Source organism: Osmerus mordax, chromosome 21 (genome assembly GCF_038355195.1).
Source record: "Osmerus mordax isolate fOsmMor3 chromosome 21, fOsmMor3.pri, whole genome shotgun sequence".
Taxonomy (NCBI): Eukaryota; Metazoa; Chordata; class Actinopteri; order Osmeriformes; family Osmeridae; genus Osmerus; species Osmerus mordax.
In genome coordinates, this window is record NC_090070.1 from 12,271,003 (window position 1) to 12,294,062 (window position 23,060).

Sequence of the window (23,060 nt, forward strand, 5' to 3'; positions counted from 1 at the left end):
GAGAGAGAGAGAGAGAGAGAGAGAGAGAGAGTGAGAGAGAGAGAGAGAGAGAGGAGGGGGGAGAGGAGGACAGAGTTGTCAGTAATAATGCATGTTATTTACAGAACAACCCTCCAGTCCTAAAAGTATTAAAAGAAGCACAGCTAGTTCACTTGATTTACTTTCTCTCCTCTCGCTCACACACTCACACACACACACACACACACTGTGTACCCCGGACTGAGTCCGCAAGTCTTGTCGGTGGGGCTGGGCCCTGGCCTGCTGTGGTAGGAGTCTCTGTCACTCCGGCGCTCCCTCCTGGAGGAAGGGGCTGACACAGAGATGGTGTGTCCCCGAGGACGGTGGCCCGCGCTGGGGGAGAGGGGCCCGGGCTGGAGGGGGGCTGGGAACTCCAGCCTCATCCTAGCCCCCTGGGGCTGGGGCTGGGGCTGGGACAGCACCCTGTGGCCTGGGCTGGGGCCTCCCCACTCTGAATGTTCACCACCTCCCCCCCTCCCCCGGCACCTCCTTCTAATCTCTCCTCCAGAGACGGCTGGTGCTGGGGATGAGGCTTGCCCTCCGACGGCACCCCGACGGCGGGCACCTCCCCTACTCCAGCCCCAGGCTCCGGCTTGGAGAAGGCCTCAGGGAGGGTCTGGAGCTCTGGAGAGGAGCTGGACTTGTTGAGGGTCTGGCTCTGGGGCTGGTAGGGGAGCTCCAGGCCATGGCTGCCCGGGGTGGAGGGCCCGAGGCTGGGCTGGTCGATGGGGATGGCCCCCTCGCTCACCTCCTCCAGGGTGGACTTCTCCTCGTCCTGACTGGAGGTGGAGGAGGACTGAGGAGAGGAGAGATTTAAGTAGATGAGAGAGGGAGAGAGACGTAGAGAGAGACATAGAGAGAGAGGGGGGGAGAGAGAGACATAGAGAGAGACAGAGAGAGAGAGAGAGAGAGAGATTAGGATCAGGGTACCAAGTCACCCTGGATGGTACCGAGGAACAGACACAGCAATGAGGCTGGAAGAAATACAAGCATATTCATCCCACATTGGTGGAGGGATGATTGGCGGCGTACCCTGCTGAGCACGCTGGGAAGGGGGGCGGGGTCTTGGGAACTTGTGGTCAGTGTGGATGAAGATGGGCTCAAACTCGTCGCTCTCCAGACCGTCGCACGGGGAGTCTGTTGCCGCGGCAACCCCTGACCCCTTCTCCGGCAACACCACGGAGTCTGCAGCCGGGGGCGACACGGAGGGGAGGAGTCAGAAGAGAACACACAGCACACACACACACACACAGTACACACACACACACAGTACACACGCACACACACACACAGTACACACGCACACAGTACACACACACAATACACACGCACACACACACACAGTACACACGCACACACACACACAGACAGTACACACACAGTACACAGTACACACACGCACACACACAGTACACAAACACACACAGTAGTACAGACAGACACACACACACACACACACACAGTACTCACACACACATATTGTACAGTACAGACACACAGTACACACACACACCATAGACACACACACAGGCAGGTGTGTGGTGGGCAGCTGTAGTATATTAGAGGCACAGGGACAGCTTCACTGTTGGACTGTCCAAATACCCATCATGCATTTGGGTTTCCACCAGTACACACAGACACACATGTAGAGGGTTCAAAGGTCAGGGGTTTCAAGAAAAATCAACAGGTCAGGAATCACCAGGGTCCATCCAGCATTCTGATTGGTTCGTCAGAAAGTGTCAGTGGATTAGTCGAGTGATTTGATTGGCTCCTGTGTCGGTTTGTTTCGGGTCGGTAGCATGTTTAGGGAGCACACGCGTGTTGCGGGTACCTGCCCAGGATATGCTCCTGTGTAACCTGAAGGGGGCGGGGCCAGCGGTTTGCCCCAGAGGCTGCTGGGGACCCACTGCAGGAGGATTGGGACAAGCCACACAAGCCGCCAATCAACACACAGCATCCAATCACAGACGAGCACAAAGAAACCACACAGAGATGAACCAAATGGGAATCAAAAGGAACAAGAAGGATAAACATGATTTCTTTTTTACAAATGTAACAAAATGCATGAGAAATAAACCTTTTTTATGCAAATGAAAGGTAGCAAAAGCATTACAAAGAGACAGACAGACAGGTAGAGACAGACAGACAGAGACAGACAGACAGGCAGGCAGGTAGAGACAGACAGACAGGTAGAGACAGACAGACAGGCAGAGACAGACAGGTACAGACAGACAGACAGGTAGAGACAGACAGACAGGCAGAGACAGACAGACACGTAGAGACAGACAGGTAGAGACAGACAGACAGGAAAAGACAGACAGACAGGTAGAGACAGACAGACAGGCAGAGACAGACAGACAGGCAGAGACAGACAGGTAGAGACAGACAGGCAGGTAGAGACAGACAGGTAGAGACAGACAGACAGGTAGAGACAGACAGTGTTCGTGGTAACCAACCACCCTGTAGCCATAACATCCAATAACACACTCACACACACTCATTCACTTACACTCTCACACACACACACTCACACACACACACATACCTGTGCTGGAGACCTGAGCCAGCCCGGTTGTTCCCCCGGCGTGTGTGTGTGGGGGCCCGGGGGGCGGGGGGCCGGGGGGCGGGGGGCCGGCCGTGCTGGCGGGGGCGCTGGCCGTCTGGGCGGGGGGGGCGCTCCTTCACCCCCTCCATGGACATGAGCAGGCTGGAGAGCTCCTGCAGGGGCAGGGTGCCCAGCTCAGACGAGAAGGGGCTGGGAGGGTTCTCCAGACACATCAGCCAGCTGGTGTTCCCTGAACACGCAACCAGGGGGAGACACACACACTGGGAGTCAAGGGGCCTGTCTGTCTCACCGGGGTTATGTTTGCTGAGTGTGTGTGTGTATGTGATCAGTGTGTGTATATACGTGTATGTTCAGTGTGTGTGTGTGTGTGTGTGTGTGTGTATGTGTGCGTGTACCAGAGGGTCTGCGTATGAAGATCTCAGCCCAGCCTTGGGTGAGAACGGGGAGGAACTCAGCCAGACCTGGCCTGAGGGGTGGGGCCTGGGAGGGGGCGGGGCCGGGGCCGGGGCCCAGGGAGGGGCCTGACGGGGGGGAGAGGGAGGCGCCCAGCTCGCCCTCCGGGGGGGACACCAGGGGGCTGAGACTCTGGGAGGGGCCGGAACGCAGAGCATGACCTCCTGGAGGGAGGGAGGCAGGGAGGGAGGGAGGGGAGGGAGGGAGGGAGGGAGGGAGGGAGGGAGGGGGGAGGGAGGGAGGGAGGGAGGGGAGGGAGGGAGGGAGGGAGGGAGGGAGGACACAGAAATAAAGAGGATGGAGGAGACAGGTGAGAGGAGGGGAGAGAGAGAAAAATAGATAATTATAATGATATTGTGACCGTTAACCCCTCTCTCCCTCCTCCCTCTCCCCTCTCTACCCCTCCCCCTCCCTCCCTCCCCTCCCTCTCCCCCCCCCTCTCCCCTCCCCCACCTCTCACCAGACATGGAGCGGACCCGTATGCGTGTGTTCCTGCTCTGCTGGGATGACTCCAACTTGGCCGGGGCCTCCTTGGTCTGACGCGTGTGCAGAGACGGATCTGACCTGCAGGGGGGCGACACACGACACACAGGAGGTTTAACACACACACACACAGGAGGGTTTAACACACACACACACACACACACACACACACAGGAGGTTTAACACACACCACACACAGGAGGTTTAACACACACACACACACACACTCACACACACACAGGAGGTTTAACACACACACACACACACAGGAGGTTTAACACACACACACACACACACACACACACACAGGAGGTTTAACACACACACACACACACACACACACACAGGTACCTGGTCATCTCTCCTCCCCCCAGCTTGTCACTAGACTCCATGCCCAGCAGAGCCTGGGTTCGGACGCCTCCGCTGGTCGTTATGGTAACCAGCTTGTTGCCCACCAGCCAGGTCATGCTGCGGCCCCCGGCCAATAGGAACTCAGCGATGGGGGACCTGGGGGTCAGGGTTCATGTTATGGGTTATATTTGTTCAGTTGAATCTCTCTCCTCATCCCGTCTCTCTCTCTCCTCCTGCCTCCCATCTTCACTTTTTTATCTATTAACAAGTATCAAACCCTCATGTCCCCTCCCTCCTCCCCTCCCCTCCCTCCCCTCCCCCACTCCCCTCCTCCCCTCCCCTCCCCCGTGTCCCCCTCCCCACCCCACCTCTTGGGCAGGGCGGAGTAGTTGGAGAAGACGTATCGAGCCATCATGTCCAGGCATGTCTCTGTCAGCTCCAGGTGCACTGTCTTCAGACCCTCGTCGGCCTGGTGCACGGCGCTCTCCTCCGCTGAGCCCAGGCTGTAGGTGGTGCTGGAGCTCTGCATCCTGCAGGGGTCAGGGGTCACACAGGGTCAGGGGTCACACACACACAGGGTCAGGGGGTCACACAGGGTCAGGGGTCACACACACACAGGGTCAGGGGTCACACAGGGTCAGGGGTCACACACGGTCAGGGGTCACACACACACACACACACACACACACACAAGGTCAGGGGTCACACACACAAGGTCAGGGGTCAGGGGTCACACACACAAGGTCAGGGGTCACACACACAAGGTCAGGGGTCAGGGGTCACACACACACAGGCTGACACTCACATGTATAAAGATGTGTAATTTCCAAACATAAGAACACACAGAAAAACAAACACACACACATAAAAGGCATGCAATCTCATAACATAATAACACAGATGCACACACACACGCACCTGTAAACACTCTCTCACACACGCACCTGTGAACACACTCTCTCATACACGCACCTGTAAACACTCTATCACACACGCACCTGTAAACACTCTCACACACACGCACCTGTAAACACACTCTCTCACACAACCTCATAATCAGGTTGTCACGGTAACTGCAGCCAGGCGTGCAATAACCCCCCCCCGTGTGATGGCCCAAGTCATTCAAAAATTAAGCCAAACGACACAAAAAGCAGCCGTGTTAGGTTGCGCACCCATCCGTCCCTCTTATTGGCCCACCGAACATTGGTCCCCACCCACAAGGAAGAGAGGGCAGCTAATGATTGGTTGCAGTGGCTGTCAGTCAGTAATAACCGGCGACACATGCGGATGTTTCTTCAGTCCTTTGTCGGTTAGTCAGCCAATCACAAAGCAGATAACACCACGCAGTAAACAACGACAAGGGAGACGTTTGAACAAGAAAACATCTGTTGGAGGGAAGATGTTTCCTAAAACACCAATTACATGCAGAGGAAATCAACCAAATACACAACAACAAAAACTGAAGCATAAACAACAACAAATGTGCAGGTGAGATCACAGCCCCCCCAAAACAAACAAACGTAAATAAACAAAAAAACGCTCTTCCAGCATGCAACTCCCGCCCCAACAGTCAGTTTCGCCGTAGCAACCTCCCACCGGTACCCATGACAACGACCGACCCCGCCCCCCTCCCCCCACCTGTCCCGTCCCCAAAAACAAACCAAACCACCTGGGGAGAGGGGAAGGGGGGAGCAGGAAACAGGAAGCAGGAAACAGGAAACAGGAAGGGCCTCGGGTTGCCTCTCTCTACCTGCGGACCGCGTGGTCGGACACCGAGATGCTCCGGGAGCGGAAGGCGTCCATGGCCGACAGATCCCTCAGCTCCTAACCGGAGAGCTGCTATTGGCTACCACCGCCGCCGCCCTCGCCACTTTGGCCCGCCCGCAGACTGTGGTTACCGTGGTAACGGGGGGGGGTGGTGGGGCAAGGGGGGTGGGGGGGTTGAGCGGCAGTTTGTGGACGAAGGTTAAAGGGCGTAAGGGGGGGGAAGGGGTGGAGTTTTCGCTCCCCATCAGGAAGCCGCCGCACACGGAGGGAGAGGGGTGAAGGGTCGCAGGGCGATCGAGGGAAGGGCGTAACCAATGGAAACGGAGGGATCCAAGGTGCGTCCACGACAACCCCCCCCCCCACCGCCACGAAGCCACGCCCACAACACAGCGCCACGTTCAGAGGAGGGGGTGGAGGGGGGGGGGGGGAGGGGCAAACGAAGAGTTCAGGAAAGAAAACAAAAAAGCAGAAAAAGGGAGAAAATTAACAGTAGTGAAGAAACGACCAACACGCTGGGGGAGGAGGGGGGAGGAGGGGGGAAGAAAATATAGGGATATACTGTCCACAACAACAACAATAACAATAAACAACAATAAGCTGCTGGAGGTAAACAAACTGCTTCAGCATTTCACAAAATAATCACAGAGAAAGAACGGCAGGAAGGTGGGATGAAAGCAACTGATGACATCATGAAACTGAGGAGGCCAGCGAGCCAATGACTGCGATTCAGGAAGTGAGATACAAGGAAGTGCACGTGGACTGCAGGTTATAAAGCTGAAACAACAAGATGGCAACTGATTGGGACGCACACTACTATGGATGAGTGTTCTGATTTCTAGGGAGGGAGGGAATGAAGGGAGAGAGGATGGAAGGAAGGAATGAGTGGTCTACAGCTTACGGGAAGGACAGAAGGAAAGAGGGAAGGAAGGTGACTCATGACTGGACGACATAGGAGAAAAGACAAGGGGCCAATTACGGAATCGACCAATCAATGGAGGGTTAGGGGGCGGGGCAATGAAATTACAGATCAGTATGACGTCAGCTCGCTATGTGTGTTACCAGGAAGTGTTACCATGGGAGAGTGCTGGTTACAATGGTGCGTTACTATGGGAGCGTTACCATGTAGATTTAAAACTGAACCAGGAAGTGAAGGGCGACACGCCAGGATAGATAAGAGGAAGTTGAGGAGACAAGGCAGGGGGGTGAACAGCTCTCTTCTTCTACCAGGAGAAAGGGAGGAGGAGAGGAGTGACTTTTTACACTCCAGCGCAGTGATGACAAAAACAAGGGAGGGAAGGGAAGGGGAGAAGAGGAAGGAACCAACGAGAGGAGAGAAGAGGAGGGTGGGGGAGAGGGGGAGGCCCAACTCCATGAAGCTGATTGGCTACCAGATTGAGGAGGCATCTTTTTTCGACCACTCAGGTTGTGATTGGATTTCTTGTCCCCCAGGTCAGGGTTTGGGAGGAGCTTACATTGCTATGGAAACGCGGGTGTGGTCCTGTGTGTTTTTATAGGGGGTTTTAAAACCGTTCGCAGTCAATCTCTGCTTTGCACCAGTTCAACATTTGCATAACTCGATTTATATGTGTGTGTGTGTGTGTCAGAGAGAGAGAGAGAGAGAGAGAGAGAGAGAGAGAGAGAGAGAGAGAGAGAGAGAGAGAGAGAGAGAGAGAGAGAGAGAGAGAGAGAGAGAGCAATGTGTGTGAGGGATCTGTCTACAACAACACAACAACCTAGCAAATAAACAAACAACTTAACAAGTAAAAAAAAAACAGATAAATTATCACCATGGCAACCTGCGAAAAATCATAGCAACAACAAGAGCAGTCATGCTGTGTCCTCCCGTTACCGTGACACCAACAATCGTCCTGCACAGTAGCACTGTGAGTGTGTGTGAGTGTGTTATGCCTGTGTGTGTAGGGGTGTGTGACTGTGTACTGACTGTGTGTGTGTGTGTGTGTGTACTGTGTACTGACTGTGTGTGTGTGTGTGTGTACTGTGTGTGTGTGTGTGTACTGTGTGTGTACCTCTTGGGCCTCTCGTTCAGGCTGGTGCTTCGGGCTCTGAAGTTTCCCTGCTCGTGTGTGTCATCAAACGGCAGCAAGGCGTTGGAGCGCAGGCCCTGGAGAGAGATAGATAGAGGGAGAGAGAGAGGGATAAGGGGAGAGAGAGACAGAGACAGAGAGAGAGAGAGAGAGAGAGAGAGAGAGAGAGAGAGAGAGAGAGGATTTACAAGTTACAAACGTCTGCCACTTACTACCACGCACACACACACCTACAAACACACACACACCTACAAACACACACACCTACACACACACACACCTACACACACACACACCTTGGTGATGTACTGAACGAAGTCCTTCCTGAAGGGGAGCCGGCAGCGGATGAACCACATGGCGATCACATGGTGCGCCAGCGACACGATGTACTGATTAAACCTGGGGGGGGATCATTTCAACGAGTTGAAAGGTCATTTTTAAACAGGGTTATAGAGCAGTGTGTGTGTGTGTGTGGTCTCACTTGGAGGGGTTGGTGTAGGGCAGGGAGATGTGTGTGTGTGGTCTCACTTGGAGGGGTTGGTGTAGGGCAGGGAGATGTGTGTGTGTGTGTGGTCTCACTTGGAGGGGTTGGTGTAGGGCAGGGAGATGTGTGTGTGTGTGGTCTCACTTGGAGGGGTTTGGTGTAGGGCAGGGAGATGGCGAACACACTGACGTACTGCTCCGCCACGAAGTTAGCGTACAGGTGAGGCAGACGCACCAGCGCTGCGAACAGGAAGCAGGAGTGACATCATCAGAGCACGCCACGCAACCAGCACAAACCCTCACCACTAACAGAGGAGTGACATCATCAGAGCGCGCCACGAGGCCAGCACAAACCCTCACCACTAACAGAGGAGTGACATCATCAGAGCGCGCCACGAGGCCAAACCCTCACCACTTACATAGGCAGGCTACCCGCCTCCAAGACTGTTGAGCAGTAATAATAACACCTCAGAACTTAGCTTTTAAATTACTTCAGAGTACAAATATGTATGAGTTTTACTTAGATTTATTTGTTTATATCTGCGAATGATGACATCGGGTGTGATCTTACTGGACAGAAACTCCAGCATGGGGGACGCCATGGCGACAGTTGCCGAGATATGGGTGAGCTTGACGATGAGGAGGGGGAGGAGCTTGATCATGATGTCGGGCATCTCCACGGTGCACATCGTCAAGGCAACCACACACTGCTTGGCGCAGCGGTAGATTAGGCCCGCCTCCAGACACTGGACCAGCTCTCTCTGTGGGGGGGGGGGGGGGGGGGGGAGAGAAGAGAGAGAGAGAGAAGGGAGGAAGGAGAGGGGGAGGAGAGAGAGAGAAGGGAGGAAGGAGAGGGGGAGGAGAGAGAGAAGGGAGGAAGGAAGGAGAGGGGGAGGAGAGAGAGAAGGGAGGTAGGAGAGGGGGAGAGGAGGGAGAGAGAAGGGAGGAAGGAGAGGGGGAGGAGAGAGAGAAGGCGAGGGAAGAGGAAGACATTTGAAAGGCCTTATTACAGTCATCTGTGTGTGTGTGTGTATGTGTGTGTCTGTACCTGTCTGCTCTGGTCCAGGTAGCTGTGGTAGGAGGTGAGGGCAGTGAGGACGGGGACCACAGCTGTCTGGATGTCCGTCCTGCTGAAACCTTCTGGAACCCTCTTCAGGCGCTCTGAGATCAGGCGGTCCGTCACCTGCACACCCACGCGCACAAACGCACACGCCCACATTGAAGTGGAAGAAACCAACATTGAGGATCCCATTTACTGTAAACATCTAGCATTCTCAACATCAGTCATGTGTGCAGGGTTTTTCCTGAATAGAGAAAATGTTGCCGCGCGCCAAAGCCGTTTTCCCGAGCGCCAAAGGCAAAAAAAAGTCTGCGATATTTTTTTTTTTTTTAAAGCTGTGTTCATCACGCGTGCAATGCATGTCAGCTGGTGGGTGATCTGCATGTCAGCTGGTGGGTGATCTGCATTTGACTCCCAGGTCGCAGGTTCACATGTCACCCTGTACGTTGCTTTCAATAAAAGCATCTGGCAAATGAACACATTATTAAGTTGTTATTGTTCTGATTAGCTTGTCAACCAATAGTATGTTTCAAGTAGGCTACAGCCGAACCCTCGTTCTGTTTTGATCAATAGTAATCGAGTTGATAAGCGTGTCTTCTTGTCTGATCAATACGCAACTGTGAGGTGCTCGAATGGACAGAGCGGCCAATAAACTGTCGTTCTGCTGCGAGGGCCAGCCCGACGTGCACGAATACACCTGTACAAATGCAAATGAAATTTCCACTCAAAATGCTGACAAAAGTTTGATTTACGATTTCCAACGCAGCCTCCATTGGTATTCTTAACCTGGAATGATAATACATAGTGCAGTGTTTCCTCTATGGCTAAATTTCTGCTGCCACGGTATCAGAAATCAGGCTGTACAACATTTTAGGCCGTCTATCAGCAGTGATTATTAGAGTGCATGTCGGAGAATAGCACGGACACGCGCTTCACACTGCAGTTGAGATTGCGTGTTAAGCCTGTTATTGTATAAGTATATAGTTCTTGCAAATTTAAATCAAGTTAACTGGTGATTTTCGTTGTTTGTATTCTTCCCCTGCTAGCTAAATTATCTGTTGATTCGATAGCGATTGCTGCCCTTGCTCAGGTTTGTATTTTAAGTGCATTATTATGCTGAAGTAGTTTTAATTAATAAAAAGTGGGTTTATTGTTATTATTTGCTACAGAATGCTTAGCCTATCAAGATCAAATGAAGCAGGCAGTGCCTACCTTAATCAATAGGCTAGGCTACTGACCATTTACAATAAGTTGTTACGTCAATTATTAATTGGCAGCATTTATGCCATTTAGAGAATACTTTATGAGTGTAAGGTGTCTTTAAGTAGCCTAACTTTATTGCTTTAGGGGAAATATGTGCAATATTACATTAGCTATTAGACTATTACGGGGGGGGGAGGGGGTGCAAAACACCTGGGAATAAATACATTGATTAGAAAAAAGAAGAAAAAAGAATACATATATATTTTTTTTTTGGAGCACCGAAGACCCATTTTGACCCAGGAAAAACCCTGGCGTGTGTGTGTGTGTGCGTGAGTGAGTGTGTGTGTGAGTGTGTGTGTGTGTGTGTGAGTGTGTGTGTGAGTGTGTGAGTGAGTGAGTGTGTGAGTGAGTGTGTGAGTGAGTGTGTGTGTGAGTGAGTGTACCATGTTGCAGAGCGTGGAGCACAGCAGGTCCAGGCTGCAGTGGGAGGTGAGTAGCAGGACTTTGTACTGCAGGGTCCAGGGAAGCCTGTCCAGAACCAGCTTCAGAACCTTCCAGTCTGTCTCCTGGGAGCACACACACACGTTAACACACACACACACGTTAACACCAACACACACACACATATGTACACACACACACATGTATACACACACGTGTGTATATGTGTGTGTGAGTATATGTGTGTGTGCGTGTATGTGTGAGTGTGTGTATATGTGTATATATATATGTGATATGTGTGTATGTGTACCATCTTCAGACACTGCAGCAGCACGCTGAAGGCCGGGGCGTAGGGCAGGAAGGCCGTCCTGATGGAGGGGGCGGGGCCTGAGGGTGCTGGGGGGGCGGAGCCTGAGGGTGCTGGGGGGGCGGGGCTGCCAGCGGGCGGCGACACTGAGCCTGCAGGCTTCTTCTCACTGACGCGCTTCTCTGGGTCCCTGCAGCACACACACATGACACACACACACACATGATACACACACACACACATGATACACACACACACACATGATACACACACACATGACACACACACACATGATACACACACACATGATACACACACACATGACACACACATGATACACACACACATGATACACACACACACATGATACACACACACACACATGATACACACACACACACGATACACACACACATGATACACACACACATGATACACACACACATGATACACACACACACGATACACACATATAATACACAAACAGACCGAAGGTGTGTGTGTGTGTGTGGAGGCCCACCCCATGTCACAGAGGCAGTAGGGGCTGAAGGTGAGCAGCCCGTCCTTGTTGGGCACACCCAGACGATGAAGACAGTCTGCTCGGATCCTCAACAGGAAGTCCAGCACCTGGGGGAGGGTACACAGGTAAACATCCCTGTGGTCCTATACAGGTAAACATCCCTGTGATCTTATACAGGTAAACATCCCTGTGGTCCTACACAGGTAAACATCCCTGTGATCCTATACAGGTAAACATACCTGTGATCCTATACAGGTAAACATCCCTGTGGTCCTACACAGGTAAACATCCCTGTGATCCTATACAGGTAAACATCCCTGTGATCCTATACAGGTAAACATCCCTGTGGTCCTACACAGGTAAACATCCCTGTGATCCTATACAGGTAAACATCCCTGTGGTCCTATACAGGTAAACATCCCTGTGGTCCTATACAGGTAAACATCCCTGTGATCCTATACAGGTAAACATCCCTGTGGTCCTATACAGGTAAACATCCCTGTGATCCTATACAGGTAAACATCCCTGTGGTCCTACACAGGTAAACATCCCTGTGATCCTATACAGGTAAACATACCTATGGTTGTACCAGGTGTACAGGTAGACAAGTAGACAGGTGTACAGGTAGACAGGTGTACAGGTAGACAGGTAAACAGGTAGACAGGTGTACAGGTAGACAGGTGTACAGGTAGACAGGTAAACAGGTAGACAGGTGTACAGGTAGACAGGTGTACAGGTAGACAGGTGTACAGGTACCTGCAGGCGGATGCTGGAGGCGACGGGGGAGCTGTACTTGTTCTTGTAGTGAAGCTGCAGGTGAGCAATCAGCAGCTCGTACACTCGACTAGCGTGGCTGGCTGGCAGGCTATACAGCTTACTCTGCCAGGGGAGACCAGCAGAGCACAGAGCCAGCGATGAGCAGGGTGTGTGTGTTTCAGGAGTGTCTGTGTGTGTGTGTGTGTGTGTGGGTGTGTTACCTGCAGGATCTCCAGCAGCCCCAGCACAGCCGTCCTGACGTCCTCCACGGGGGACTCCGCCCCGGGGTCTCCCTCCCCGGCCTCGGGTGGCCCCTGGGGGCCCGGGGGGGCCAGGGGCCGGCTGGCCACCTTCTCGATGATGTCCAGCAGGCTGGAGAAGTGGTGCGAGCTGCAGCCCTGAGCCAGGTCCACCAGCAGCTGGGTGGCCTGCCTCCTCACACACAGGTCCCTGTCCTCCGCCAGGGATCCCAGCTGAGGCACCACCACCGCCTCGATCAGCTCCTCCTGCAGGGGGGGGGGGGGGGGGGGGAGGAGAGGAGAGAGAGGGGGAGAAGGAGAGAGGGTGGGAAAGGTGGAGGAGCCAGATGAGAGAGTTTTAAACCAAAATATCAGCAGTGGTCAAATTGCTCGTGTGAGAGTGTGTGTGTGAGTATGTGCGTGTGTGTGTGAGAGTGTGTGTGAGAGTGTGCGTGCGTGTGTGCGTGCGAGTGTGTGACCTCGTAAAGCTGGCGGTTGGTGCTGAGCACGAAGGACAGGATATGGAGCACTTTGATCCTGATCACAGTCCTGGTCTCATTCCTGAGAGAGACACACACATGATAAGCCTTAGCCATCTGTCAGAGTGTGTGTGTGTGTGTGGTACGTGTGTCTGTGTGTGTACCTGAAGAACTTCTCCATGAGCCGGTGCAGGTTCTGGATCCAGCCGTCCTTAGCTGGCTGGATGGACTGGGCCCGGTAGGAGATCAGGGTGAGGACAGACACATCCTACATGGGAGAGAGGAGGATGAGAGGAGGATGAGAGGAGGATGAGAGATGGAGTGACGGACTGACAGAGGAGAGTAGGAACTGAGGGAGGGCAGGAGAGAGGAGGGAGGAAGGAGATGCGAGGGGTATGTACCGGTCTCTTGTCGGCACATTTCTCCACCAGGCTGAAGAACTTGTCGGTGCTGCCATGGTAACCACTGTGTTCGTACAGCTCCTCCACGGTGGTCAGCAGCTCGTACACGATAGACCTGAGCTCTGGACTACCCATTGTCTACACACACACACACACACACACATATATACACACACACACACACACACACACAGAGGGGCAAATACAATGTGTGTGTGTGTCCCAGGTGTGTGTGTCCCAGATGTGTGTGTGTGTCCAAGGTGTGGGTGTGTGTGTGTCCCAGATGTGTGTGTGTGTGTGTGTGTGTACCTGGATCTGTTGCAGCAGTTTCTCTATGACCCCCAGCAGGATGTCCCAGGTGACCACCTGCAGCTCTGTCCCGTACTTCTTGATGAGGCGCGTGATGGACAGAACGATCTCGTACGACACCACCTCGTTGGCGCACGCCATCGCCTAGGTAACGGGGGGGGAGGGGGGGGGAGGTCAACAAAAAGAAGAAATAGTTGTCTTTCCTGGGTGGGGGAGGAGAGAGGGATGGTGGGGGTACCTTGTAGAAGGAGGGCAGGACCAGGGTGGGGGTGTTCTTCAGGGCGGGGAGGCGGTGAGCACCCCACAGCGCCATGCCAACGAAGAACACAGCCCCTCTCAGCAGGGGGGCGTCCTCCATATACACCCTGCAGGAGAGAGAGAGAGAGAGAGAGGTTACACACACCCTGCAGGAGAGAGAGAGAGAGAGAGAGGTTACACACACCCTGCAGGAGAGAGAGAGAGAGAGAGAGAGGTTACACACACCCTGCAGGAGAGAGAGAGAGAGAGAGAGGTTACACACACCCTGCAGGAGAGAGAGAGAGAGAGAGAGAGAGGTTACACACACCCTGCAGGAGAGAGAGAGAGGTTACACACACCCTGCAGGAGAGAGAGAGAGAGAGAGGTTACACACACCCTGCAGGAGAGAGAGAGAGAGAGAGGTTACACACACCCTGCAGGAGAGAGAGAGAGAGAGAGAGGTTACACACACCCTGCAGGAGAGAGAGAGAGAGAGAGAGGTTACACACACCCTGCAGGAGAGAGAGAGAGAGAGAGAGAGGTTACACACACACACTGCAGGAGAGAGAGAGAGAGAGAGAGAGGTTACACACACCCTGCAAGAGAGAGAGAGAGAGAGGTTACACACACCCTGCAGGAGAGAGAGAGAGAGAGAGAGGTTACACACACCCTGCAGGAGAGAGAGGTTACACACACACTGCAGGAGAGAGAGAGGTTACACACACCCTGCAGGAGAGAGAGAGGTTACACACACACTGCAGGAGAGAGAGAGAGAGGTTACACACACACCCTGCAGGAGAGAGAGGTTACACACACCCTGCAGGAGAGAGAGGTTACACACACCCTGCAGGAGAGAGAGAGAGGTTACACACACCCTGCAGGAGAGAGAGAGAGGTTACACACACACTGCAGGAGAGAGAGAGAGGTTACACACACACCCTGCAGGAGAGAGAGAGAGGTTACACACACCCTGCAGGAGAGAGAGAGAGGTTACACACACCCTGCAGGAGAGAGAGAGGTTACACACACACTGCAGGAGAGAGAGAGAGGTTACACACACACCCTGCAGGAGAGAGAGAGAGGTTACACACACCCTGCAGGAGAGAGAGAGGTTACACACACACTGCAGGAGAGAGAGAGGTTACACACACACTGCAGGAGAGAGAGAGAGGTAGAGAGAGAGGTTCCACACACACTGCAGGAGAGAGAGAGAGGTAGAGAGAGAGGTTCCACACACACTGCAGGAGAGAGAGGTAGAGAGAGAGGTTCCACACACACTTACTTCTCCTCCATGATGCGGCACATGGTGTAGATGGCACTGTGTCCCAGGTGAGTCCCCAGCACCTTCCTCATCAGCTGCAGGAGAGGAGACATGAGACGTACCGGATAACACACACACACCAGACCTGTACACACACACACACACCAGACCTGTACACGCACACACACACACCAGACCTGTACACACACACACCCACCAGACCTGTACACACACACACACACACACCAGACCTGTACACACACACACACACACCAGACCTGTACACACACACACCCACCAGACCTGTACACACACACACACACCCACCAGACCTGTACACACACACACACACACACCAGACCTGTACACACACACACACACCCACCAGACCTGTACACACACACACACACACCCACCAGACCTGTACACACACACACACCAGACCTGTACACACACACACACCAGACCTGTACACACACACACCCACCAGACCTGTACACACACACACACCCACCAGACCTGTACACACACACACACACACCAGACCTGTACACACACACACACACACCAGACCTGTACACACACACACCCACCAGACCTGTACACACACACACACACCCACCAGACCTGTACACACACACACACCAGACCTGTACACACACCCACCAGACCTGTACACACACCCACCAGACCTGTACACACACACACACCCACCAGACCTGTACACACACACACACACACCAGACCTGTACACACACACACACACCCACCAGACCTGTACACACACACACACACCAGACCTGTACACACACACACACACCTTCCAGCAGGATTCACAGAACTCCTTGACGTTGACCGAGCGACACAGCGTGATGATGAAGACAGTCAGAGAGTCTGAGGGCAGGCAGTTGTAACACACCACCGCATCCAGGACCTGTAGCGCCACCTGCAGGACACACACACAGTGTGTCACTGACTGTGTGCGTGTGTGTGTGCGTGTGTATGTGTGTGTGCAGTCAGAGCTCCTACCTCAATGTCTGTTGAGGACGTGGTGCGATTACACAGCAAACAAATCTTCCTGGAGAGAGAGAGACGATGAGACAAAGGACAGGGGTGTGTGGGGGTGTGAAAGTCTGGTGTGTGTATGTGTGTGTGTATGTGTGTGTGTCTGTGTGTGTATGTGTCTTACTGGACCATGGTGGAGACATTCTGGTCCAGGTAGCAGCTGTTGAACTTGACCAGGTTGACCAGAACATGAAGGAAGTCTGCTGTCAGACCCACATCCATCCAGAGTAACACGAACCTGGCTGGAGAGGGGAGGAGAGGGGGGAAGGGGGAGAGTTGAGTTAAGAGGGAAGCGAAAGGCAGATAAAAGTCAAATGTTTAATTTTTCATTGAATTTTTGTATTCAAAATAGATAATCTGTGTGTATCTATATGTGTGTGTGTATATATCTGTGTGTGTGTGTGTGTGTGTGTGTGTGTATATATCTGTGTGTGTGTGTGTATATATCTGTGTGTATATATCTGTGTGTGTGTGTGTGTATATCTGTGTGTGTGTGTATCTGTGTGTGTGTACCGATGTCCTCCTCTGTGTGTGTGTATCTGTGTGTGTGTATATATCTGTGTGTGTGTATACCGATGTCCTCCTCCAGGTAGGTGATGTCCTTGCCGTTCTCCGTCAGGGCCTTGAACACCTCCAGCCTCTCCTCCTGCTCCTCATTGCTGGGCTGGTAGTCTCTGATCACACGGAAGAAATAGGCCCTCAGGGGGCCCAGACGCTCCCCCTGCACACACACACACACACACACACACACACACACACACACACTGTTCAATTACAAAACAAATACAATAATGGAAACATGGTCTGTTCACGTGTGTGTGTGTGTGTGTGTGGAGTGTGTCTCACTCTGTCTCTGTGTGTATGAGGTGTGTGTGTGGTGTGTGTGAGGTGTGTGTGAGGTGTGTGTGAGGTGTGTGTGAGGTGAGTGTGAGGTGTGTGTGAGGTGAGTGTGAGGTGAGTGTGAGGTGTGTGTGAGGTGAGTGTGAGGTGTGTGTGAGGTGTGTGTGAGGTGTGTGTGAGGTGTGTGTAAGGTGTGTGAGGTGTGTGTGAGGTGTGTGTGAGGTGTGTGTGAGGTGTGTGTGAGGTGAGTGTGAGGTGTGTGTGGTGTGTGTGAGGTGTGTGTGAGGTGTGTGTGAGGTGTGTGTGAGGTATGTGTGAGGTGTGTGTGAGGTGTGTGTGAGGTGTGTGTGAGGTGTGTGTGAGGTGTGTGTGTGTACCTGTCCCTGGATGATGGCTCTCAGCAGCACCAGGACGGCGTGTCTGGCTTCAGCCTGCTGCTCCTGAGTGAGCATATCCTCCACCGCATTCCACACCGCCTCCACCGCATTCTGCTCACACACACACACACACACACACGTGATAAGACAGTAAAACACACACATACACACTCACACACATGTGATTAACATGAAAACACACACACACTAACCTCTTCAAACTTCTTGGCCTTTGCCAGGTCACACACATGGTTAATAACCCGGATACGGTTGCTATAGCCACAGTCTGGGTGGAGCTCCTAAGAGAGAGAGAGGGAGGATGGGGGGGGGGGGTTAGATGGAAAGAGAGATTATGTGTGTGTGTGTACATGTACTCTCTCTCTCTGTGTGTGTGCCCCCCCCCCCCACCTTCAGTATGTCTTCAGTGATGATGAACTCGGAGGTCCCTGCTCTCTGTGTGCTTGCTAGGGGGGCGGGGGGGACCCAGACCGAAGATCCCCTTCAGCTTGTCCTTCACGCTCTCCTTACTGGGCTGCTTGTTCATGCTGTCTGGGGGTCTACTGGTGGAGGTCTGACAGGGGAGGTGGGGGAGAGAGAGAAAGAGAGGGGGGGGAGAGAGAAAGAGAGGGGGGGAGAGAGAGAAAGAGAGGGGGGGGAGAGAGAGAAAGAGAGGGGGGGGGAGAGAGAAAGAGAGGGGGGGGGAGAGAGAAAGAGAGGTGGGGGAGAGAGAGAAAGAGAGGGGGGGAGAGAGAGAAAGAGGGGGGGGGGGAGAGAAAGAGAGGTGGGGGAGAGAGAGAAAGAGAGGGGGGGGAGAGAGTAATATGGAAATTAAGCGAGAGATTTGGAGATAAAAGGAGATCCATAAGCAGGTATTGAAACAGGTGATCATCATCAGTCAGACTATCAGGCTGGACTAGACTGCTCGCGCTGTTTTAACTAACTTAGACCTTCCCACTGTGGATCTTTCTGGCGCGTGCACGTCCCAACACGCAACACAAGCAGATGGTCCTGGCGTGTCTCTCTGGCCTCGAGCACGACCGGGTGTCGTCCTTTTCCTCCCAAGCCGCAAAAAAAAGTTGCAGGAGTCCGGTTCTGCAGCTGGTGCAGGCGCGCACGGTGACGGTCTTTTACCGTCACACGCACCCTGACAAGCCCTGTTCTCTCACTGACAAGTCACGTGGTCTACTCGCGCTGGACTCTTTAAATAGCATGTTTGTCATACTTCGTCAGTGAGGATCGTAAAGATGGAATCCTTTACCCACTGTTAAAAACAGTTACCAGAACCCGAAAGTGGCTGACATGAAGGTTACAATACTTACAAGCTCCGTTTTTCCCCCCAGAGGGAAGAGAGAGCAATGTTGCAAGAAGAAGGCCGTAAGACGTGCTATTTTCTCGGTGAGAATGAGTGATCGGCGTGAACAATGACTGGTCTGTTTTTGGGGACTGCAATAACAACCCGCATGAACAACAACAGGGGGAAGGGGGGCAATCGAGAAGTAGCAAGAAAAAATATTTGAGCAGCTGAAAAACAAGACGACGAGACTTCAGGAGTTGCCAACAGGCGCTTGTTAAAGAAAGAGAGAGAAAGAGAGAGAGAAAGAGAGATAATGAGAGAGAATGAGCCTGCTGATAATTTTGCCCTACTAGCTACATGTCTGGTTACGTGTTTTGGCTTCATCCAGCTCTCTCTCACCTCTTAAAAATGGCTTTTCGGCGTCATTCAATAGCAGCCAACGTCGGGAGCCGTCTCTAGAGCGATCGACGCCTGTGCATTAATCATTTTCTGTATTTACCACTCACAATTAGCTTGTACAAGTACCTCTGGCTCCCATGTTCCCAACCGGATAATGACCTGACAGGCACTTCCTACAAAAACACAGGCGCGCAAGTGCTCACGGTAAATGTAGTTTTACTGGCAAGCAAAAAGAGATGACAGGCTCGATTGGTTCACCCTACTATCTTTTAATGTTATCTTCTTACGAAGTGACAGTCAATCGATCGGCGAGAGTAATCCAAGTTATGATTTACACCATCCGTTCTTAGCAAAGGGTAAATAGTAGAAAATAGTAGCAAGTCCGTTTTTTTGCAACCGCTACATAACTAGCTAACTAGTGCCAGTAACTCAAACTAGCTAATGCTGTGGCTAGCCTCAACTCGACTCACCTGCACGAGGACTGCATTCCAGCATTGCAAAATGACTTCTCCGTATTTCTCTCTCAGCAACAACGGTATTGAGACTCGTAGTGGGAACCACACCGTACACAGAGTCGGTTTGGCCAGTCTCAAGTCGAGAATGGCTCAGCGCAAGGGAGAGGTGACGAAGAACAGTTGCTCAACGGTGCACGTAAAGCAGGAGGAGGAGGAGGGCATTTCAATGCTGTCCCAGTCGACAGGTAAACTCAAATAAATAACTGAAACTCGCGAAGGGCTTGTACTTTAATTCATGCACACATTTTTTTTGAACAACTTCTTTGACCTGCACACGGCGGTTGGCATTTGGCAACCAACCATTAAAGTGCAATAATATCACCTTCTGCACCATCCCATTTTCATGTCTCTCTCACTCTCTTTCTCTCTCTCTCTTTCTTTCTCTCATTCTCTCTTCATCTCTCTCTCTTCGTCTCTCTCTCGTTTCTCCCTCAACAGGTGAGGCGTCCAGGTTAACCATCATCCCTCCCACACCTGACACGGCCATGCCCCTGTTGCCCCCGGCGCCAGCCCGTCCCTGCAGGATCAGGAAGAGGCATGTGAAGGTGGAGTATGAGGAAGGGGCGGGGCCTGCGACGGAGCGCTGGGAGCCAGCTGATTGGAGGAGCCAGCTGAGGAACGTCAGGGAGATGAGGAAGGAGAATGACGCTCCCGTGGACAAGATGGGGGCGGAGCAATGCTACGACGAGCACGCCCCTGCTGAGGTGGGTAGCAAACCCCCTCTCTCTCTTTACCCCTCTCCTTCTATTCTCTCTCTACCCCTCTCTCCCTCTACCCCTGTCTCTTCCTCCCTCTACTCCTCTCTCTCTCCCACACTACCTCTCTCTCTCCCTGTATCCCCCCTCCCCAGGTGAGGCGTTTCCAGGTGCTGGTGTCCCTCATGCTGTCCAGCCAGACCAGGGACGAAGTGACAGCGGGGGCCATGCGGAGGCTGAGGGCGCATGGCTGCACGCCTGCCCGCCTGCTGACCACCGACGACCACACCCTGGGGGAGCTCATCTACCCTGTGGGCTTCTGGAGGGTATGTAGGGGGTAACATGTCTTCTGGAGGGCATGTAAGGGGGGTAACATGTCTTCTGAAGGGCATGTAAGGGGGGTAACATCTGTTCTGGAGGGTATGTGGGGGGTAACATCTGTTCTGGAGGGTATGTGGGGGGTAACATCTGTTCTGGAGGGTATGTGGGGGGTAACATCTGTTCTGGAGGGTATGTGGGTGCTGGGGGTAACATCTAGCCTGTGGTCTTTCCACCCCAGACCAAGGTGCGTTACCTGAAGCAGACAGCGGCTCTGCTGCAGCAGCAGTTCAGGGGGGACATCCCCTCCTCCGTGGAGGGGCTGGTGAGCCTGACAGGGGTGGGGCCCAAGATGGCTCACCTGGCCATGCACATCGCGTGGGGACAGGTCACTGGCATCGGTACGCCCGGTTCACTCTCTCTCACCCTCTCTCTCTCTTACTCTCTCACCCTCTCTCTCTCTCACCCTCTCTCTCTCTCACCCTCTCTCTCTCTTAGTCTCTCCCTCTTACTCTCTCAGTCTCCCTCTCCCTCTGAGGTTATGATGTGTGTGTGTGTGTGTGTGTAGGTGTGGACACACACGTGCACCGTATCTCCAACCGTCTGGGCTGGACCAGGAGCCCGACCAGGAACCCAGAGAGCACGCGCAAGGAGCTGGAGGAGTGGTTACCACGGTAACACACACACACACCTCGGTCTGGTCCAGACGATGGGTATATCTCGGTGGTTAGAGCACTTGACTGCAGATCACAGGATCATATCCCCTCTCCTCCCTCTCCTCCCTCCCTCTCTCTCCTCCCTCCCTCTCCTCCATCCCTCTCTCTCCTCCCTCCCTCCTCTCTCCTCCCCTCCCTCTCTCTCCTCCCTCCCTCTCTCTCCTCCCTCCGTCTCCCTCTTTCTCCTCCCTCTCTCTCCTCCATCCCTCTCTCCTCCTCCTCCCTCTCCTCCCTCCCTCCCTCTCTCTCTCTCCTCCCTCCCTCTCTCTCCTCCCTCCCTCTCTCCTCCCTCTCTCTCCTCCCTCCCTCTCCTCCCTCCCTCTCTCTCTCCTCCCTCCCTCTCTCCTCCCACCCTCCCTCTCTCTCCTTCCTCCCTCCCTCCCTCCCTCCCTCCCTCTCTCTCCTCCCTCCCTCCATCTCTCTCCTCCCTCTCTCTCCTCCCTCCCTCCCTCTCTCTCCTCCCTCCCTCCCTCTCTCTCCTCCCTCTCTCTCTCTCCATCCATCCATCCATCCCTCTCCCCCCCCCCTCCAGAGAGCTGTGGAGTGAGATCAACCTGCTGCTGGTGGGTCTGGGCCAGCAGGTGTGTCTACCTGTGGGCCCGCTCTGCTCCCTCTGCCTCAACCAGCACAGCTGCCCCTCCGCCCACCAGGCCTCCCCAGCCAAGAGGCCCAAAGCTGGGCCGCCTAGATCACCCAGCCCCCCAGGACCCCTCCACGTCCTCCAGGGTGAAGCTGGAACCCAAACAGGAAGGGGAGGGGCCGGGCTCGAACTTCATCGACACACCCGCTTCCCACCCGTGCCCGTATAAGGAAGGGCACAGGTGGAAGTGGGCTCTGAATTGGACAACGGGCGGCACCGTTCAAGGAGAATTTGAAATGTAGTGAAAAAACTGTAATGTACCTGATAGGTACCTGTAAACTGTAAGGTTGTGTTTTGTACTGTGAATACACGTTTTCTACTAAATAAAATATCCCAATGTTTACTTGCCGGAAAATGAATTGAGTTATATTGTTCATTGTTTGTCCGTCTGCAGTGTGAAGTACACACTACCAGCCACCAGGGGTCAGGATTGAGCCGTAGATTTGTCTGAAGTTGAAACTAATGATTCGTGAACTTAGTTACAGTTATTTCTAATTGGGCAACAGGAATGTTCATGATGTATAGAGAAGATTTTACTCAATGTCAATCAACACTACAGGTGGTTAAATTAACAATCGTTTAAACAAAGTTCCCGAATCAATAGTTTGAGGCAGAAATTGCTGTGTATTTGAGAAGCGTGGTAGCCTTATAAAACACCGTTATGAAACGGGGTGTTCTTATCTAGACTGCAGTTACACGCTATCTGTCTCATCTGATCTTAGCTCGCGCTCTTGCCGGTCCGAAAAGGAGGAGGAAAAGTTCCTTGTGTAACACGGTTGCGTGCATGGCCAACTGCGTTCCCGTGCCGTAACTGCGGTAAAT

At 53.2% G+C, this 23,060-nt stretch overlaps 2 protein-coding genes across 2 annotated transcripts in view; one reads left to right on the forward strand and one right to left on the reverse strand.

The window, feature by feature from the left end:
* tsc2 (TSC complex subunit 2) overlaps positions 1-19,919 on the reverse strand; it is a 23,432-nt gene extending 3,513 nt beyond the window's left edge. The window contains 38 exon segments of the mRNA XM_067258944.1: positions 214-415; positions 418-814; positions 949-992; positions 1,051-1,203; positions 1,850-1,868; positions 1,870-1,924; positions 2,564-2,813; positions 2,980-3,201; positions 3,498-3,601; positions 3,872-4,027; positions 4,240-4,401; positions 5,622-5,759; positions 7,666-7,760; positions 7,980-8,082; positions 8,165-8,173; positions 8,322-8,406; positions 8,738-8,927; positions 9,215-9,349; positions 10,873-10,995; positions 11,181-11,367; positions 11,698-11,804; positions 12,454-12,576; positions 12,675-12,959; positions 13,172-13,253; positions 13,336-13,439; positions 13,573-13,710; positions 13,882-14,025; positions 14,120-14,246; positions 15,401-15,474; positions 16,200-16,325; positions 16,409-16,457; positions 16,569-16,686; positions 17,018-17,165; positions 17,662-17,772; positions 17,874-17,960; positions 18,070-18,102; positions 18,104-18,218; positions 19,825-19,919. Of these exon segments, the coding sequence (XP_067115045.1) occupies positions 214-415; positions 418-814; positions 949-992; positions 1,051-1,203; positions 1,850-1,868; positions 1,870-1,924; positions 2,564-2,813; positions 2,980-3,201; positions 3,498-3,601; positions 3,872-4,027; positions 4,240-4,401; positions 5,622-5,759; positions 7,666-7,760; positions 7,980-8,082; positions 8,165-8,173; positions 8,322-8,406; positions 8,738-8,927; positions 9,215-9,349; positions 10,873-10,995; positions 11,181-11,367; positions 11,698-11,804; positions 12,454-12,576; positions 12,675-12,959; positions 13,172-13,253; positions 13,336-13,439; positions 13,573-13,710; positions 13,882-14,025; positions 14,120-14,246; positions 15,401-15,474; positions 16,200-16,325; positions 16,409-16,457; positions 16,569-16,686; positions 17,018-17,165; positions 17,662-17,772; positions 17,874-17,960; positions 18,070-18,102; positions 18,104-18,218; positions 19,825-19,841 (4,817 nt within the window). The 5' untranslated portion in view covers positions 19,842-19,919.
* On the forward strand, positions 18,966-22,582 carry nthl1 (nth-like DNA glycosylase 1). Its single transcript, XM_067258843.1, has 7 exons — positions 18,966-19,056; positions 19,882-20,054; positions 20,308-20,573; positions 20,720-20,890; positions 21,124-21,283; positions 21,451-21,556; positions 22,131-22,582. Exons 2-7 carry the CDS (start codon positions 19,955-19,957, stop codon positions 22,405-22,407), a joined length of 1,080 nt encoding a protein of 359 aa, XP_067114944.1. The 5' UTR covers positions 18,966-19,056; positions 19,882-19,954; the 3' UTR covers positions 22,408-22,582.
* The last annotated feature ends 478 nt before the right edge of the window (positions 22,583-23,060 follow it).